The 18288-nt window shown below is 46.2% G+C and overlaps 1 protein-coding gene across 2 annotated transcripts in view; it reads right to left on the reverse strand.

The window, feature by feature from the left end:
- The window catches only part of LOC140618386 (fer-1-like protein 4), a 33824-nt gene that overhangs the window by 4072 nt on the left and 11464 nt on the right, over window positions 1-18288 (reverse strand). For both annotated transcript variants that reach the window (XM_072800753.1, XM_072800754.1), the window contains 19 exons: window positions 16541-16628; window positions 16350-16466; window positions 15849-16001; window positions 14853-15006; window positions 14594-14718; window positions 14045-14179; window positions 13750-13923; window positions 13022-13138; window positions 12760-12921; window positions 8083-8281; window positions 7881-7939; window positions 7662-7793; window positions 6632-6674; window positions 6427-6542; window positions 6214-6351; window positions 5994-6110; window positions 1240-1367; window positions 869-1039; window positions 330-484 (listed from right to left, as the gene is read on the reverse strand). In XM_072800753.1, coding sequence (XP_072656854.1) covers window positions 330-484; window positions 869-1039; window positions 1240-1367; window positions 5994-6110; window positions 6214-6351; window positions 6427-6542; window positions 6632-6674; window positions 7662-7793; window positions 7881-7939; window positions 8083-8281; window positions 12760-12921; window positions 13022-13138; window positions 13750-13923; window positions 14045-14179; window positions 14594-14718; window positions 14853-15006; window positions 15849-16001; window positions 16350-16466; window positions 16541-16628 — 2483 coding nt within the window. The remainder of the gene's footprint in view (window positions 1-329; window positions 485-868; window positions 1040-1239; window positions 1368-5993; window positions 6111-6213; window positions 6352-6426; window positions 6543-6631; window positions 6675-7661; window positions 7794-7880; window positions 7940-8082; window positions 8282-12759; window positions 12922-13021; window positions 13139-13749; window positions 13924-14044; window positions 14180-14593; window positions 14719-14852; window positions 15007-15848; window positions 16002-16349; window positions 16467-16540; window positions 16629-18288) is intronic.

Below are 18288 nucleotides of genomic sequence, written 5' to 3' on the forward strand. Positions count from 1 at the left end.
AGACATACCACCAGCCATTTGTGAGGCAGGAGCTCAGTTCTACAGCCACATTTTGTCATATGGGACCCACCCTCATGGGCCACCCTATGTCCTAGAAGCTTGATTAGCCTCTGAGGGATCTACTTCAACTCTTTGAGGATCGTGCTCACCAACAAAGACCATTTTCTCCCCACCATCCAAGGACCTCATCCTTAGCCAAACTCACCTCCTCTGCTGGTGGAAGGAGGCAGGCTCTTTTGGGGACACACTAGAGCGGGCACCAGGAGCCCCCTGTACCTTGCTTAGCCAGTTTGCTCCCTGTGGGTTGTCCTGCAGAGGGGGGCTGGTACCTGGGGGTAGAGTCTCAGGCGGTGTCAGAAAGACTTTGCTGCCCACCTTGACAGCCCCGGCTCTGTATTCAGGGCCGGGGAGGCCACAGCGTTGGCACAGCCCTGCCAGAATCTGTGAAGGCCGGAATGCATCACGCCAGGCATTGTACCCATCCCTGTGCACAGAAAGGGAAAAATGCCTCAGGTGGGGCAGGGATGGGACCCTTGAGGACACGTGATCCAGGTTTAACTCCGATGCAAGGCAGATTAATCCTCGCTTATGGTAACCATGAAAATCAAAGATGTGTGCCACATGTTCCAATGGGGGAGGCAGTGATATTACCTCCATTTTGCAGCTGAGGAAACTGAGGCTTAGAGAGATCAAGTGACTTATAAGATGCCAAATCCCAAGCCCAGGTCTTGACTACTATGCTATAAGGTCTTGGTCATGGGGAGGTCCCCTTCTATGAAACCAAAGGATCTGCACATACCAATGGGAAGGTAAACTTGAATGTCTTTGGTCAGACTCAGAATGGCTCCTGAGGGCCTGTAGGACTCACACGTCATACTGGGAGGCCAGCCCACAGTTCGCCCTGTGGTGGCTATAGAATCGGTTTTCCAGGTCAATGTGGGTCTCTCCGATGAGGTCGTCAGAACCCACAAGGTCATGATCAAACACAGCCACGGTCAGCTCTGGCTCAGCAGGGAGAGAGATGCTGAGCTCCAGGACCCTGGCCAGGAGAGAGAATGGCAGAGGTCATCTCCATGCCCTAGGAGATGGTCTTGTGGGGACAGGGGCTCCAGGGCAGCCTGGAGCAGCCTCTGTCCACTCCCTCACCATCACCACACCAGATGCCTGAGTGGGAGCCCTGGGGCCACAGGGTCAGATGGTAAAGGTGCTCCCATTCCCAAGCCCAGGGCCCAGCCTCACTCTCCAAAGATGGGGTTCAGTTGCTTGGGGATGTAGCGCTCCTTGGTGTCCTGCCGCTCCCGGCCAGCACTCACCACCACGTAAGGGTCTGCCTTGCCGTTGGGGTCCGCAGGAGCCAGGTTGGTAGCCTAGGGGGACAGTATGGGGTGGGGCTGAGAGAAGTGTCACTGTCCTAACCCAGGGTTACCCTCGCGGGACCAAATCACGGATTAAGTGAAAGCAGTGAGTTACCACAGAGATCTCCCACCATGAGGAATTAACTGAGGGGTTGGACAAGATGACTTTTATTTTCTTTTAAGTATATTATGAAATGTTTAAGACATACAAATGCTATAATGAAAAATATAATGAAACAGATAATATGTAAAAAGATGCATAGGGAGGCATCTGGGTGGCTCAGTCAGGCATCTGCCTTCGGCTCAGGTCATGATCCCCGGGTCCTGGAATCGAGTCCTGAGTCAAGATCCCTGCTCAACGAAGAGTCTGCTTCTCCCTCTCCCTCCATTCCTCCCTACACTTGTGTTCTCTCTCTCCCTCTCTCTGTCAAATAAATAATTTTTTAAAAATTTTAATTATTTATTTTAGAGAGAGAGAGCACAAGCAGGCAGAGCAGCAGGCACAGGGATAAGCAGGCTCCCCACTGAGCAGGGAGCCTGATTTGGGGCTCGATCCCAGGACCCTGAGATCATGACCTGAGCTTAAGTCAGATGCTTAACTGACTGACCCATCCTGGTGCCCCATAAGATCTTTCTTTTTTTAAAGAAAGATGTATAGGACTTTAATATTCAAATCATAACTTTCTGTATTTTTTACATTTTACAATGATAAAGATATTTTAATATAAAAAAGTAATACAATGAGCATGTGCCCAGCTTAAGAAATAAAACACTACCAACAAATGGAATCCCCTTACCTGATTTAATTCTTTTTTTATCCCTGAAGTAGCCAGAACTCTTTACTTGAGGTTTAGGATTCACACACACAGAAAAAGTAAATATACTTTTACTACATGTACACATATCCCTAAGCAATGCATAGCACCATTTTCCATGTTTTTTAACTTTATGTATTAAACTTTTCTGTTTTGATAACTACACAATTTAGTAAATGTATAACATACATAAATGTTTGAAGTATTATTTATATACAGTAATATATTTTTAGTGTTTTTCACACTCCTATCTGCAGTGTATGAGCATTCCAGTTGCTCCACATCTTTGTCAACACTTGGTACTGTCAATCTTTTTAATTTTAGCCATTCTAGTGTGTGCAAAGTTGTAGCTCAATGTGGTTTTAATTTGCATTTCCCTGATGACTAGGCATATTGAGCATCATTGCATGTGTTTATTCACCTTGTGTATGACAACTCACTGCCCAGGACACCTTTCATAAGGAAACCAACCAATCCAGAGCCCATGCTCTGAACCATCTCCTCATTTGGCCCTTCATTCTAGGAACGTTCCTCTGCCCTAATCATCTCAGAGCCAGGTGCCAGACTAGAGACAGAGAGACAGTCCCTGTACCAAAAAGCATGCTGGAATTATTCACACAAACCAATCCTAAGCCTGCTTACCCTGTCTTGTCTTACTTTTTCTGCAGAAACCACAATAGAGGCTTTGGCCCTTGCGTTCTCCTTCAGACTTCCCTGTGTGGCCCTGGCAGAGACACAGGCAGAGAGAGAAGCAGGCTCCATGCAGGAAGCCCGACGAGTCTCCAGGATCACACCCCAGGCTGCAGGCGGCACTAAACTGCTGTGCCACCGGGGCTGCCCTAGGATTTTTTTTTTTTTTAATGCATATTGGCCTTGGGGTTTCTTCTTCAATCAATTGCCTTTTCATGTTCTTTCCCAAATTGTTTTTCTGCATCTTATGGGTTTGTGGAAGTTATTTATGTATTGTAGACACTAACCCTTTATTGATTATCCATCAAGTAGACACCTTGCCCCCAGCCTGTAGCTGGTCCCATCACTTATTTGAAAGTGTTTATGGATGCTCAGAAGTGAATCCGAATGTAGTCACATATATCATGTGCTTCCTAATTTACATTTCGTATTCATTTATGTATTACGAAAATCTCCTGCCACCCAAGATCACAAAAATATTTTGACATTTCCTTACAGTTTTGCTTTCCATAATCAAATATTTAACTGGATTTTTTTGTGGATGCTGTATATTAGGAGTCTAGTTTTCTTTTTTTCCACATGGATAATCAGCTTTCATGGGAGCAGTCATAGAGTAGTCCCATTTTCCTCCCACTGATCAGCACTGCCAACTCTGGTATAAGCTTCCATCCATGTCTGGGTATGTTTTGTTAAATCTCTACCCTGACCCATTAGCCTATTTATCAATCCCTATGCCAAAACCACACTGTCTTAATTACTAGAGCTTTATAATAATTGTCTTCCTACATTGTTCTTCAAAATTGTGTTGGCAATTTTGGGCATTTGTCCTTTTATAGTTATTTTATTAACAATATTTTTTAGTAATCTCTCTGCTCAAAGTGGGGCTCCAACTCATGATCCCGAGATCGAGTCATATGCTCTACTGGATGAGCTAGCCAGGCATCCCATTCCATAGATATTTTAGAATTGGCTTGTTAATTCCAGGGTAGCAGCTCTTAGCCTCGTGCATGGCTTCTGGTAGATACTACACTATGGGAATGCTAGCCCGATCCCATTCTCCCTTTGTTTCCACCCCTTTGCCATTCACACTCTTTAGGTAACCAGTATCCTTAGTTCAGTTCCTCTTTCCTGTATTTCTGGTACACAAAGGAGCAAACATGTATTTTCTTCTTTCTTACATGGAGAGTAGCACACTATAGGGACTCTTGTACTTTGCTTTCTCCGCTTTATACTGTCCTGGAAATCACTCCATTTGTAGTCATCCTCATTCTTTGTTCCAGCTGCATAGTACTCTCTTGTGTGGACATGCCACAGTTTATTCAACTGTTCTGCTACATATGGACATTTATTTTTTTTAAAGATTTTATTTATTTATTCATAGACACAGAGAGAGAGAGGCAGAGACACAGGCAGAGGGAGAAGCAGGCTCCATGCAGGGAGCCCGACGTGGGACTCCATCCCAGGTCTCCAGGATCATACCCCAGGCTGCAGGCGGCGCCAAACCGCTGCGCCACCGGGGCTGCCCCATATGGACATTTAATCAAATTTTATGTTTAATGGCCTTCCATCTTCAGAATTCAATTTTACTATTTCAAAACTTCCCAGTCACTTTTGAAAGCCTTTTGTTTTCTGCTTGTAAAATATGTTAGGTAGTTGGTTTCCATTGCTAATACTTGAAAATTCTAACATCCCAAGCAAGCCCTTACAAGTTTCATTCTCCTTTGTGTTGTTTTTCTGACAATGTTTCCTTTTTTTTATTTTTCTGACAATGTTTCCTGATAGTTTTCTTCTTATTATTATTTTTTTAATTTGGGGTTGTGAGCCCAAACCTGGTCATCTAAATCTATGAAGCTGGGGAAATCTTGGGACCATTTTGAGCCAGTTCCTCATCTTTGAGTTTTCTGGACTGCGCAGATAATATAAATTTAAGTCTTAAACCAATGTGAGAGCAAAACTCTAATTATAAATTCTTGGGGAAGACATTGTTTTCTATTTCCCCCAGTTGGAGCAGAAGCTGAAACAGATCGTTTACCTAACAGGCTCTTCTCCTAGTGTGTCAACTTCTCCAGCCCACCTGTCACTAAAAGCAAAGCCCTTCCTGGGTGCTGCTTCATGCAGGGGTCTTGGTTGTGGCTCCCATCTTAGATAGGTTATTAGATCCCAGGGCTCAGTGTCCAGGCTTGGCTTCTGGTAGACACTATACTATGGGAATGCCAGTCCAATCCTGTTCTCCCTTTGTTTCCAACCTTTTGCCATTCACGCTCTTTAGGTAACCAGTATCCTTAGTTCAGTTCCTCTTTCCTGTATTTCTTGTACACAAAGGAGCAAACATGTATTTTCTTGTATTTTCTTCTTTCTTACATGGAGGTATGTATTGATAGGTATGGACAAACCTCTCAAGACAACCTGCACTTCAGAGACTGGGATTCCTGCTGCCTCTTCATCCTATGCCCATTGGGAATTCCCATTCTCATAAGTTTAGCATCCATTTAAGATTGTTTATCAAGCAGTTCTAATATATTACCTCAGGAGGTTATTTCAGACCATCTAGTCTGCGACACTGCTAGAAGCAGAAGATCAAGATGACTCCTACTATCGAATTATGCACTAGGATGTGCCATGGAACATTTCTTTAAATTCTGTCTTAGAATCCTTATATTTAAACCAGATAAAAGCACGGGATCTATTCTGGTGCTGGGATCGAAGGGGGCAGAGCTACCCACTCACTCCTCTCATTCCCTGAGATGCCTTTCAGGAAACTTCAGGGCCCTGCTGAGTGCTGTCTGAAAACTACTGCAAGACAAGGATCTGTATGAAGGTATCTGATAACAAGCCATTGTGAACCTTGAGATTCAGAGCTGCGCTCTCCTTGGAGTTATGCTCCCCATTCTACAAACTAATGGTGTGGAACCATGCAAAGGAGCCAGAAGACATAAGTTCTACATCCAGGTGGTGCCACAAACAAGCTCTGCAACCCTGGGGAGTCTCTTAACTTGTGCCTAAGATTCCCCAACTGAAAAATGAAGAAGGTGAACTCTGTTCCCGGAGGTCCCTTCCAAATCCTTCAGTTAGTATCTTTTATTTACATTACCTTTGCTGGAGCTGGGGGCATGCTGGGGTGATGGGTACTTACTTTTACCACATATACTCTGACCAGGAGCTTGATGGGCCGGTTCTGTGGGACACCCCGGGAGATCTTGGGCTCAGAGAATGACACTGCCTCTGATTCAGGGTAAATAAGGAAGGAGCCCTGGATTGGTGGGAAGACAAAAAAAAAAAAGTCCCTGGAAAGACAGTCTTCCTTCTGCATCCCTACCTGTACTCCTTGGCCACCCTTCTTTCTCCAAACATACCTTGAACTTGCCTACAAGGTGCCCAGACCCTTCTTTCTCTCCATCTCCATCCTGGCCGCCTTGCCCTCGGTACAGGGGAAACACATTCAACCAGTCTTCAAAGTAGTTAAACTCTTCCTCCAGGGTGCCGTTGTAGATCTGAAAGGCAAGGGCCTCGGTGACAGGCCAATGTTCAAATCCTAGCACAGTGGCCTCTCACAACCACCCACTCACCTTCAAAGTGGCGAGTGCTTTCTTCTGGGACACGGAGCCTTTGACTCCTTTGACTTCAGCCTCACCCTGACCCTGGTCTTGGGCCTCCCCATCCCCAGAAATGAGGTTGACTCCATCTGGGAATAGCAGAAATGCCACACTTAGAAATACTGGTGTCAGAGGAAGGAGGGAGAAAGAGCAGGAGCAAGAAAGCGAAATCTCCTACCTGACTCTCCAGAATCATCCATTTCATCCTCCTCCAAGTTGGTCTGAAATCAAAGTGCAAGTGAGAGATTCATCCACTCCCTTCACCTCTTTAATCTGCCCCTTTTCCAGGATAGGGAGTTGAGAAACCTTAGTTCAAGGTCCAACTGTGTGAACCACTTGCATTTTCAAAGTTTCAGTTTGTCTAGTCCTCTGCTGCCCAAGACAGTAACCCCCAGCTACATGTGTCTAGTGAGCACTTGAATTGAGATGTGCTGTAAGTGTAAAATACACACCAGATTTTAATTTTTGTTTATTCATGATAGTCACAGAGAGAGAGAGAGAGAGGCAGAGACACAGGCAGAGGGAGAAGCAGGCTCCATGCACCGGGAGCCAGACGTGGGATTCAATCCTGGGTCTCCAGGATCGCGCCCTGGGCCAAAGGCAGACGCCAAACCGCTGCGCCACCCAGGGATCCCTACACACCAGATTTTAAAGACTCAGTATAGGGCAGCCCCAGTGGCTCAGTGGTTTATTGCTGCCTTCAGCCCAGGGTGTGATCCTGGAGACCTATGATCGAGTCCCACATCAGGCTCCCTGCAGGGAGCCTGCCTCTCCCTCTGCCTGTGTCTCTGCCTCTCTCTCTCTCTGTCTCTCATGAATAAATAAATAAAATCTTAAAAAAAATAAAATAAAGACTCAGTATAAAATAAGAATGTCAAATATCTCATTATTATTTTTTATAATGGTTCCTTGTTGGTATGATATTTTAGATATATTAGATTAAACAAAATGTATTACTAAGATCAATTTCACCTCTCTCCTTTGACTTTGGGCTACCTCAAAAGTGGGTGGCTCACATATTTCTGACAGCACAGCTGTAGATAGTAGATTAGTAATTTTCAGCTTCCAAAACTGTTATGAAGATGAGAAAAAATGTCTAATGAAGAGCTCTGAAAAACTTTAGGGCTCCACATTTCATGAGATCCTTTTTCTTCCCATTTATCCTCCTCTAGTTCCAGCTGCAGCCTGGAACCCGCCTCTGCCCCCACCTGCCCCTGGAGCTCCTGCAGCGATGCATAGTACTTGGACCACCAGTCAAGCTCTTCAGGATCTGGGATATCCTCCTCCAGTTCAGGGCCTTGGTTTAGGAGGCTTCCCAGGGGGAGCTTCTTCAGAGGAGCCTGAGGGAGAGAGAACTCAGTGCCCCTAACCCAGCACCACCCTAAGCCTCGCCTGCCCTTCTCCATCCATCTTTGATATCCCATCACCTTCAGGAGCCGTCTGGGCATCCCCACTTCAGCCAAGAAGGGATCCGGGGTCTTCTGTCCTGGAAGAGGGGAAATGACACCAGGAGGAGATCAGGTGAGTATGAGTCAGATTCCATGCCCCACAGAAGGGTCCCCTGTAGCCATCTCCACCAGGAACCAGAGGGGCTTCTGTCGGGTGGTCCCTAAAGGGAAGGCCCCTTACCTTGTGGTCCCTTAAGCACTAGGTTCCCTGTTTCCTCCTCTTCCCCTTCTTTCTCGGGGGGATCCTCATGACCCCGGAGTATGAATCGCAGCATGTGGGAGACAATGTGGGACCCGACAAACACTGTACGGCCAAAGGCCCGGCGCTCAATTACCAGGATGCTGAGTGGGGGCTGCAGGTAAGGCTGCTCTGGCAGGTCCTGGGGGTGGGGAGAGAGGAACTCAGTCTCTGCAGGCCTGGGGAGGAAGGAGAGGCAGCCACAGAGCCAGAGAGAAAACAGTGCAGTTAAATCTGCTTTCTCAGTTCAGCTCTGCCAGAGTCTCATTTTGTCATGTCTGGGAAGTCACCAAGCCTGTTTTCCTGGCAAAAGGGGACACACTCCTGGACTCAAAAGACTGCTGTAAATATCAAATGACATAACAGATACAAAACAACTTTGGAGCCTACAAAGCACTATCAGAAATACGTGGTGGTGATTGTTGTTCTTATATAAAGGATGGATGTTCAGTTTGTTAATATAGACTCAGCCATAAAAATGTGTAGTTCTTTTAATACAGAAATTCTAGATCTATCAGTGGATCCTAAGGGGGAGGAGAAATAACTAAAATATTGAATTGTTGGGTTTATTTTATATGTATGTGACAATTATTGCACAGAGGAGGAAGGAAAGAATGGCACTGTCATGGAGTAGTGTTCATCTGAAGTAGATTGTGAAAAATCAGTATGCATACTGCAATCTCTAGGGCAACTACTAAGTGAAAATCAACAAAGGAATTAAAGTAGTATGCTAATAAATAGCTATGTAATACAAAAGAAGGTGGTAAAGGAGGAACAAAAAATATATGAGCTACATAGAAAACAAACAGCAAAATGGCAGATGTAAATCCAACCACATCAATAAAATAATAAATGTGACTTTGATGTGAAAACAAAGGCTAAAGAATGTAGAAATATAGGGAAAAAGTAAATTTCCTTTGCAGCCCATTAACAAGTACTTAACACAGGCAGGATGACTTTCCTCCAGGAACTCAACTGCCTAAATGTTAATACTTTGCTAAAGGCAAAAAGCAACCTTACCTTAATATTAACTTGACCTCCAGGATCCTGTAAGTCTTCTTTAACATATAAAAATCGCTTTGGAAACTTCCTTTATCTCTACCTCCCAAGATATATGTTAGCAATCATCATCCCCCAAGCATATGGCCCACTGGTAGTACACCTGAAGGGCCTGATGACTAAGGCTTTGTTAGATGGTAATAAATGACCCTTTCCTAACAATAGGTAGCCCCTCAAGATGCTGGAAACTTTGCTTCTAAATTTTTTAGAGACTTACACTATCCCTAACCCCCTTCCAATTTGAAAGTATATAATGGGCCACTCCTCATGACCCCAGTGCAGCTCTTTCTGTCCACGGGTCCTATACCTGTGCTTTAATAAAACCTTGGGATGCCTGAGTGGCTCAGCGGTTGGGTGTCTGCCTTCAGCTCAGGGCGTGATCCTGGAGTCCCAGGATCGAGTCCCACATTGGGCTCCCTGTGTGGAGCTTGCTTTTCCCTCTGCCTATGTCTTGCCTCTCTCTCTGTGTCTCTCGTGAATAAATAAATAAAACCTTAAAAATAATAACAACAATAATAATAAAACTACCCTTTTTGTACCAAAGACAGCTCAAGAATTCTCTCTTGACTGGGGTCTGCTCCCAGACCCCAGCATTTCACATCAACTTTATTAAACACTTCAATCAAAAGGTAGAGAAGAGATTATTGGGGCGCCTGGTGACTCAGTCAGTTAAGTGTTTGACTCTTGGTTTTGGCTCAGATCATGATCTCAGGGTTTTGAGATCCAGCCCTGTGTGGAGCCCCACGAGGGGCTCTGTGCTCAGTATGGAGTCTGCTTGAGATTCCCTCCTTCTACCCTCCCCTTGGGTGTGCCTGCACACACACTATCTCAAATAAATAAATAAATAAATAAATAAATAAATAAATAAATAAATAAGATCTTTAAAAAAAAAAGGCAGAGATTGTCAACTGGGTTTTTAAAAAGATTTTATTTATTTGAGAGAGAGCACGAGTTAGGGGGGAGGGGCAGAGGGAAAGGGAGAGAAGCAGACTTCCTGCTGAGCAGGGCGCCCATCACAGGGCTCAATCCCAGGACCCCAGGATCATGATCTGAGTTGAAGGTAGACATTTAACTGACTGAGCCACCCAGGGACCTTGGATTATTATTTTTTTTTTTTAAAGAAACATCTGCTGGGGCACCTGGGTGGCTCAGCCAGCTAAGGGTCTGACTCTTGATTTTGGCTCAGGTCATGATCTCAGGAACACAGGATCAAGCCCCATGTCAGGCTCCATGCTCAGCACTGAGTCTGCTTGAGATTCTCTCTCTCTCCCCTCTCCCTCTGCCTCTTACCCCTCACACTTTCTCTCCATCTCTCATATAAATGAATCTTAATAAAAAATGAAAAGATGCAACTACATGATATCTAAGTGATATCTAAGAAACATTCTTTAGAAGACTCATAACATAGGTTGAAAGGAAAAGAATGGGGAAAGATATGTCATGCAAACGGTAACTATAGAGAGCTGGAGTGGCTATCCTATCAGGCAAAAAGTCTTAAAAGACTTTAAGACAAAATTTTACTAGAAGCAAAGAAGGACATTTTATAATGATGAACAGATCAATTCATAGGAAGCTATAACAATTGTGAACATATATGCACCTAATAACAGAACCTCAAAATATAAGAAGTAAACTCTGACACAATTAAAGGGGAAAAAACAATTAAACAATAATAGTTGGAGATTTCAGTAGCATATGAATACTATTGGTGGACAACACCAATGCTATTGGTGGACAACAATGGTGGAACAACTCATCAGAAAATCACCAACAAGGCTTTTTTTAAGAAGGTTAACATAACATTATTAACCTAGCTTTATCTAATCTAATCTCTACATCCATAGAGCACTCTACTCAAAAACAATGCACAATGGAGAGAGGGACATGTTTTCCTCACTTTGCACTATGAAATGGGAAGTGAAAGGAAACACTCCCTAGAAGTTCAGTGAGCAAACTGCTTTCAGCTTCACCATCTTATAGCACAATGAAGTCTTTTCTTTTCCTTTTTTTAAGATTTTATTTATTCATAAGAGATACACACACACACACACACAGAGGCAGAGACATAGGCAGAGGGAGAAGCAGTCTCCATGCAGGGAGTCCTCAGTGGGACTCCATCCTGGAACTCCAGGATCACGCCCTGTGCTGAAGGTGGTGCTAAACTGCTGAGCCATCCCGGGTGCCCAGATTTGACATTCTTAACCTCCTCTATGACACAGCTACTTAGAATGGCGGTGTTGGGGAACTATTTTCCTCCAAGAAATATACTGGAGTCTTTAGGCAGTATTTCTCAATGCTAGCCATACCTTAGAATTATCTGGGGAGGTATTTTTTTTTAAGATTTGTTTATTTATTTATGATTGACATAGACAGAGAGAGAGAGAGACAGAGACACAGGAGGAGGGAGAAGCAGGCTCCATGCTGGGAGCCTGATGCAGGACTCGATCCCAGGACTCCAGGATCGCGCCCTGGGCCAAAGGCAGGCACCAAACCGCTGAGCCACCCAGGGATCCCCCTGGGGACGTATTAAAAACATAAATGCTGGAGACCCACCCCAAATAAATAAAAAATCAAAATTTAATTAAGGGTAAGGCCCAGACTTTGCCTTCAATGTCTCCCAGGTGATTCTATTTAGCAGCCCAAGTTGTGAACCCAGGTGCCCAACCGCTGAGCCACCCAGGTGTCCCAGCACAATGAAGTTTTCAAACTGAATACTCCTGCATGTGGAACAGTCAAGAAAGTGTGAAGGTTTTGGTTGTTTTCGTTTTTTGTTTGTTTGTTCTTACAGGGTTTTACCCCCTTTTAGTCTGGAACCACTACACTTTGTCCCAGTACCCCTCACACAGGCACAGCACTCTTCAGTTTACAATCCCTTTCAACAAGATCCTTTCCCTCACTGGTTTCTCATAGCATTCCTGCAAGGAGGCATTTAGTGTATTGCCTTCAATCTTTTTTCTTTTGTACCTGCTACTCCTTTTAAACAAAGAAACAAACAAACAAACAAACAAAAAAAACACTAAAGTTCAACTAAAACAAGTGAACTGATAAGCTCCTAAGTGGCATTGCTAGAATTTGAGTCCAAAGTCCATACTACAGGAATTATAAAATACACAAAGAATGCATTTTCTTCTTAGCCCCTGGGGTCTCAGAGACTAGACAGATTCCTTCTGACCTACACTTCATGACACTTACCTAACCCACTCATTCAACAGAACCAAGAGCACACCACCAGTTCATGGATTAATTCAGAAATCAGCAAACTGATTTGGCCAAACTAAATCTGGCCCACTGCCTGTTTTTGTAAATAAAGTTTTACTGGAACAGAGTCATATTTATTCATTTACTTGCTGTCTATGTCTGTTTTCATGCTACTTTGGCAGAGGTGAGTAATTGCTTACTAAGACTGCATGGCCCACAAAACCTAAAATATTTACTAACTGGCTTTTTATAGAAAGTTTGCTGATCCCTTGACTAATCTAAGATAACTGGGTGGGAATTCACCATCCCACTGCCCTTTCATTTCTTAGTCTAGCCTTTCTTGCTCCCAGCCTGTGTCCTCACCACTGTCAGATGCCTGAAGAGCTCAGTGAAATTGGGGTTCTCACGGTAACTGGCCAGGACTTCTGACTCCACACGCTGTCCAGCCACCTCCAGCACAACCTGGGGCTGCTCTACCTCGAACAGATGCACACGGCCAAGGCCCCTCAGACCCCAGAACAGCACCTGGAGTCAGGAAGTGAGAAATTCAGGGGCCTGCACCCGACAGAGGGCACCCAGACATGTGTGTGGCAGGGATGGGAGGATGGGAGTGTGCCCTACCTACCTCAACACGGAACTCCCTGAGCACCGGACGCACATTAGGTGGCAGGGACAGGCGTCCAGAAAGGTGCTTATCCAGTGGTGTCAGGTCCTGGGGCTCTACATCACTGGGCACAGAGGGCTGCAGGAGGCAAGAGATCAGAGGTCAAGGGGAATCAGGCCAAAGGAAGGAAATTTGGTCTCAGGGAGGGGACATTGACAGCTGCCAGTGAAATATCAATCCAGAGGAACTGGCAAGGCTGGAGGGGCAGAAAGGGAGCATCCCAGAAAACAGTTAAGTACAGGAAGGGAGGGTGGGTGTCTGAGGCATGAAGATCCCCTGCAGCCTCGGGTCTCTGGGTTGGAAGCTTGGCAAGATAAACCTACAGTGTGTCTACTTCTAATGTTCCCTGAATCAGGAAGTCCAATGAGGACCCCAGGACAGAATTGTAGCCTGCATTCTCTGAAGGCAAAGTACTTGGAGGGGTAATCCTAGGACATGCCTATATTCCATATTCTCTTACCTGGGTGGCAATGTCAGTTAAGTTGCTGCCTTTGATCATGATCTCTGCTCAGTGGAGAGCCTGCTTTTCCCTCTCTCCACTGCTTGTGCTCTCTTTCTCACTATCTCTCTAAAAGGAAGGAAGGAAGGAAGGAAGGAAGGAAGGAAGGAAGGAAGGAAGGAAGGAAGGGGAGGGGACAGGACAGAACAAGGAGTCCACAGCCGTGCCAGCTAAACTAGGGTACTCTGACCTCGAGCCGACCACTGTAGTCCAGTTCAATGAGTTCAAAGGTGGCAATGAGCTCTCCAGCTGCCCGGGGCCCCTTCCTCAGGGGGAAGAACTGTAGCTCAGGGCATTGGTAAGGGTCCTCCATCAGCTTTACCCTTGGGGTGGCCAGCGCCCTGCCCAAGAACACAGGGGGGCCCTGTGGAGAACAAGGCAGTGAAGACAAAAGTGGAAGATGCCCAAGAGCCAGGGGAGGGGTGTATCAAGATGAGGAGCGGGGACGCTGAGAGGTGGAAACAGGTTTCCCAGGCCACACTCACAAACTTATTGTGGTCAAAGACATTGACAATCACTAGTGGAGGCTCCTCCTGCAGATGCTCCCTTCTCCCGTCTATGATCAACTGATCAAACACCAAGAGCTCATCCCACAGAGGGCTCAGCGTCTGCTCCAGGACCTAGAGGGCCATGCAGAGATGGAGTCAAAGGCAGGCATCAAAAGAATCTCCAAACATACATCCCTGGTGAGCATTCTTGCCCTAAAGTAATAATTTAAATAGCTGTTTATCACAAAAGATGAGAGTGCCCTTCAGAGTGGGGTTGGAGCCTGCCCTCCTAGCCTGGTTCCCTTAACTGTAATCGGCCACCCTTGGGGCTAGCCCTACAGTCAACCCCAGAAAACAATTTCTTATCCTGAAGGGCCCTCCAGTTACCACTCTCTAATAAACTGGGGCAGTCCAAACCAGTATCCTATCCTGAAAACCCAGGGCAGGAAGAGAGACTTAGGGCCTGAGAGAAAAAAGCTCAGCCTTCACCCCGTTCTTGTCTCCTGGAGCCCCCCACCTTGACCCACATTCCAGTTCAGCCCTCACCTGTGTGGTCTGGCACTGGGTAGCGATAAGGACTCGAGCAAAGGGGTCCGAAAGCCCACTGTCATCAGCTGCCAACACCCCTCGGGCCTGGTACAGGTGAGCTCGAAGCTGGAAGTAGCTAAAGTCTGGGGTGGGGAGATGAAAAAGATGTTTGCTCAGGGGACCACTGGACTTCCTGACTCCAGACCCCTCCCCCCAGCCCCAGCTGAGCATCTAGCCCCACACCTTTGGCAAATATTGAGCTGGGCCCTATACTCACCATCCCGGTACAGGTGGTGGGGCAGTCCCACTGAGGGCTCGGGCAGCAGGTCCAGCGGGAGCTCTGAGGTGCAGGCCTTGGCTTGTTTACCCAGCCCTAGCCACAGGAAGAGCTCCAGCTTGGCACAGACCTCACCAGGAGCTGCCCCGGGTGCCTGTTGCAGGGAGGTGGCCTGTGAGGGTCTGCCTCTTATTACCCCAGCTAGACCAGCCCCTGCTCCCCCAGGCATGCCCAAACTCTGTATTAATAGACCATTCCCTGGTGCCAAATCCAAAGAACACTCCCTGTATCCTACCCTTATACTCACTTCATGCCCTCCATCTAGTACCACATTACCCTGAACACTCCCATTCCTTAGCCCTCCTGCCCCAACACTGTCATTTCCTATACAAATTCCCACACCCCCAAGCTGTGTCCCACACCCCACACTTACCTCCTCTGCCCCCTCAGCCCCAACACATTTAGATTCCCAGTCCCTTACCCCATCAGTCACAGCTTCTCAGCACTAGGGACCCCTTTGGTGTCTATTTCAGGGACACTTCAATCAGAAACATTTTGCCCCCAAATCAGCTGTACTTATAAGGAACTGACTAGTCACTCCCTATCTTTACCACCTGCTGGTCTGTCAGAGCCTAGTCAGCAAAGGGGCCAGTGAAGGCCCAGAGGTGACAAAACTTGGTGTTTATCTCACATCAAAGTGGGTCTAGGTAAAGGCATGATGTCTTTTGGCTTTTGAGATAGCTGAAAAGAGTCCAGGTGTACTTTTTAAAATGATACTTTAAAAATAATTTTAAAATGTAAAAATTAAAACCTGTTTTTAACTTAAAAAAATTCTAGTTGAAAAAAAATTTTAAATAAAAATATTTAAAGTTTTTTTCATTAAAAAAAGAGTTTGGGAGCCCCCTGTTGGAAACCACAGGCCTCCACCGTGTGCCCCTCACCCCCGCCCTCAGAGCCTCATTCCACTCCAGTCTCCAGCAACCCACACCCCCTCACCGTGAGCAGCAGACTCTGGATCTTCCCACAGTCCCGGCCCCGTTCCTCTTCAACCACAGAGAACAGCACATCCTGGGCAGGGATCCGGGCCCAGGCCACACGGCGCCGCCCACTGAGCATCCAGACTAGCACATCCGGGAGGGGTGGCTGGGGCTGCGGACAGAGAACTGGGTCACGGATAGAGCTGAGACCACCTGCTTCCACAACTCCCCCTGGACAGATGGACAAAATCCCGATCTTAGCCCTGACACATACCCGTAAACCCCAGATCCATGTGGCCACCTGCCTCCTAGACATTTCTCCCCTGGATACCTCACAGGCAACCTCAAAGTCCAATCTGACTTTTTTTTTCCTGTTTTTTAAAATTGTGGTAAAATATAGATAGCATAAAATTTACCATTGCAACAATTCTTCAGTTGTACATTATTCTACATCAATCATTGTTATGCAGCCATCACTATCAGGACATTCAGGGTAGGGAAATGGGTGGGCAGGTGTTACCTCCTGGGCCAGAAAGCACAGTTTTGCCAAGAGCTTCTTGGCCAGTGCCACCTTCTTTTGCACATTGCCCTGTCTAATACCCCGTAGAAGCCGCAGTCCTTGCTTTGCCAACAGGTTCTAGAAGGGCAGGAAGAAAACATGAGTGGAGGGCCCCAGCTAAGTGTCCCTGGTCCCCCTTCCCTGGACCATACCAGGCTATGCACCAGCAGTTTCCCTCGACATCGATCCAGGGCATTGGGCCGGGTCATTGTCCTGCGCTCGGCAATGTGGCAAAACTGTCTACGGAGAGCAAGGGCAGGTATGTCAGGTGGGAGTCAAAGGAAGGAACACTGACCCTTAGGGGCCACCTCCCTCAGAGCAGACCTCCCACACTCAGACTTCCTCACAGCCCTTCTCTGTCATGTTCTCAAAGAGGCACCTTTCCTAAGCCAACTATGACTTCTGTATGTGGACCACTCCCAAATTCAGAGGCCAGCCTCACCTTGAAGTCCCAGGATGCACTAACATGTAACTATCTACTGCCTGGCTACTCAAAGGTGGCCCAGGACTAATAGCATTAGTACCACCAAGTTAGAAATACAGCATCAGCCCCACCCTAGACCTGCCCTAGAACCTGTGTGCTTATACCCTGGGGGATTCCAGTGCACACTAAAGGCTCAGAAGGGCTGTGTCTGACAGTCCCAAAATTGACTAGCGGTAGCTCAAAGTGTACAATTTCCAATTAACCTCACCCTCACCCCATCCCTCCAAAAACCTGCTTTACTTCAAAACCTCAGTGAAACCCTTCACTGCTTTCTCTTTCACTCGCATTCCACATCAATCCATTGGCATATAATTTAGGCTCTACCTTCAAAATATGTTCAGCATCAGGCCACGTTTCTTGTCTCCCAGCACCGGCCCAGTCCAAGTCACCATCATTTCTCACCTAGGACTCCTGCAACAACCTCCCAGCTGCTCTCGCTATGTTACTCTTTTCCCCCTCCTGCTCCAAATATTCTTAATACAGCAACCAGAGTGGTGCTTTCAACACTTTTCCAGACTATTTTACTCCTTTCCAGAGGTTTCTCATCTCAGAGTAAACAACAGAATTCTTAAAAAGGCCCTAAACAGGGGCACCTGGGTGGCTCAGTCAGCTGTGCATCTGCCTTCAGCTTGGGTCATCCCACTTTGTCAGGCTCTCTGCTCAGCAGGGAGCCTGCTTCTCCCTCTCCCTCTGTTGCTCCCCCTCTTGCTCTCTCTCTCAATGAATAAATAGATGATGATGATGATGATGAAGATAGATAGATAGATAGATAGATAGATAGATAGATAGATAGATAAAAAATTTTTAAAGGCCCTGCATAATCAGGCTCCCTTAATCTCCATGTCCTCATCAAATATTACTCTCCCCTAATGTACAACCCAATAAGTTACACTGGCCATTCTGCTCCTCCATGAATACACTCAACCCATCACCACCTAAAGGCCTTTGCATTAGCTGCTCCCTTTGCTACAATGTTTGGCTGCTCCATCTTTGCATGGTTCACTTACCTTCTTCATTCAGGCCTCTCCTCAAATGTTACCTCCTCTCAGACCTACTCTAGTCATCCCTTCTAATGAGCCCTTGCCACTTTCTCTATCCTCATATTCTGCTTTATCAGTCTCTCCAAATAAAAAGTAGTAGAAAGTCCCTAGGGCAGGGACATCATTCTGATTACCACTGTACTCTCAGGCCCTGGCACCCAATGGATGCTGAAAAAATATTTGCTAGGTAATGTAAAATGATTTTTTAAAAAGATTTCCTTTATTTATTTGAGAGAGGAAGAGAAAACACACACACACACACACACACACACACAAAAAGGAAGAGAAAACACAATAGAGGGGAGGGTCAGAGGGAGAGGGAGAAGCAGACTTCCCACTGAGCAGGGAGACTGACTTGCAGCTCGATCCCAGGACC

Source organism: Canis lupus, chromosome 26 (genome assembly GCF_048164855.1).
Source record: "Canis lupus baileyi chromosome 26, mCanLup2.hap1, whole genome shotgun sequence".
In the NCBI taxonomy this organism is placed as follows: domain Eukaryota; kingdom Metazoa; phylum Chordata; class Mammalia; order Carnivora; family Canidae; genus Canis; species Canis lupus.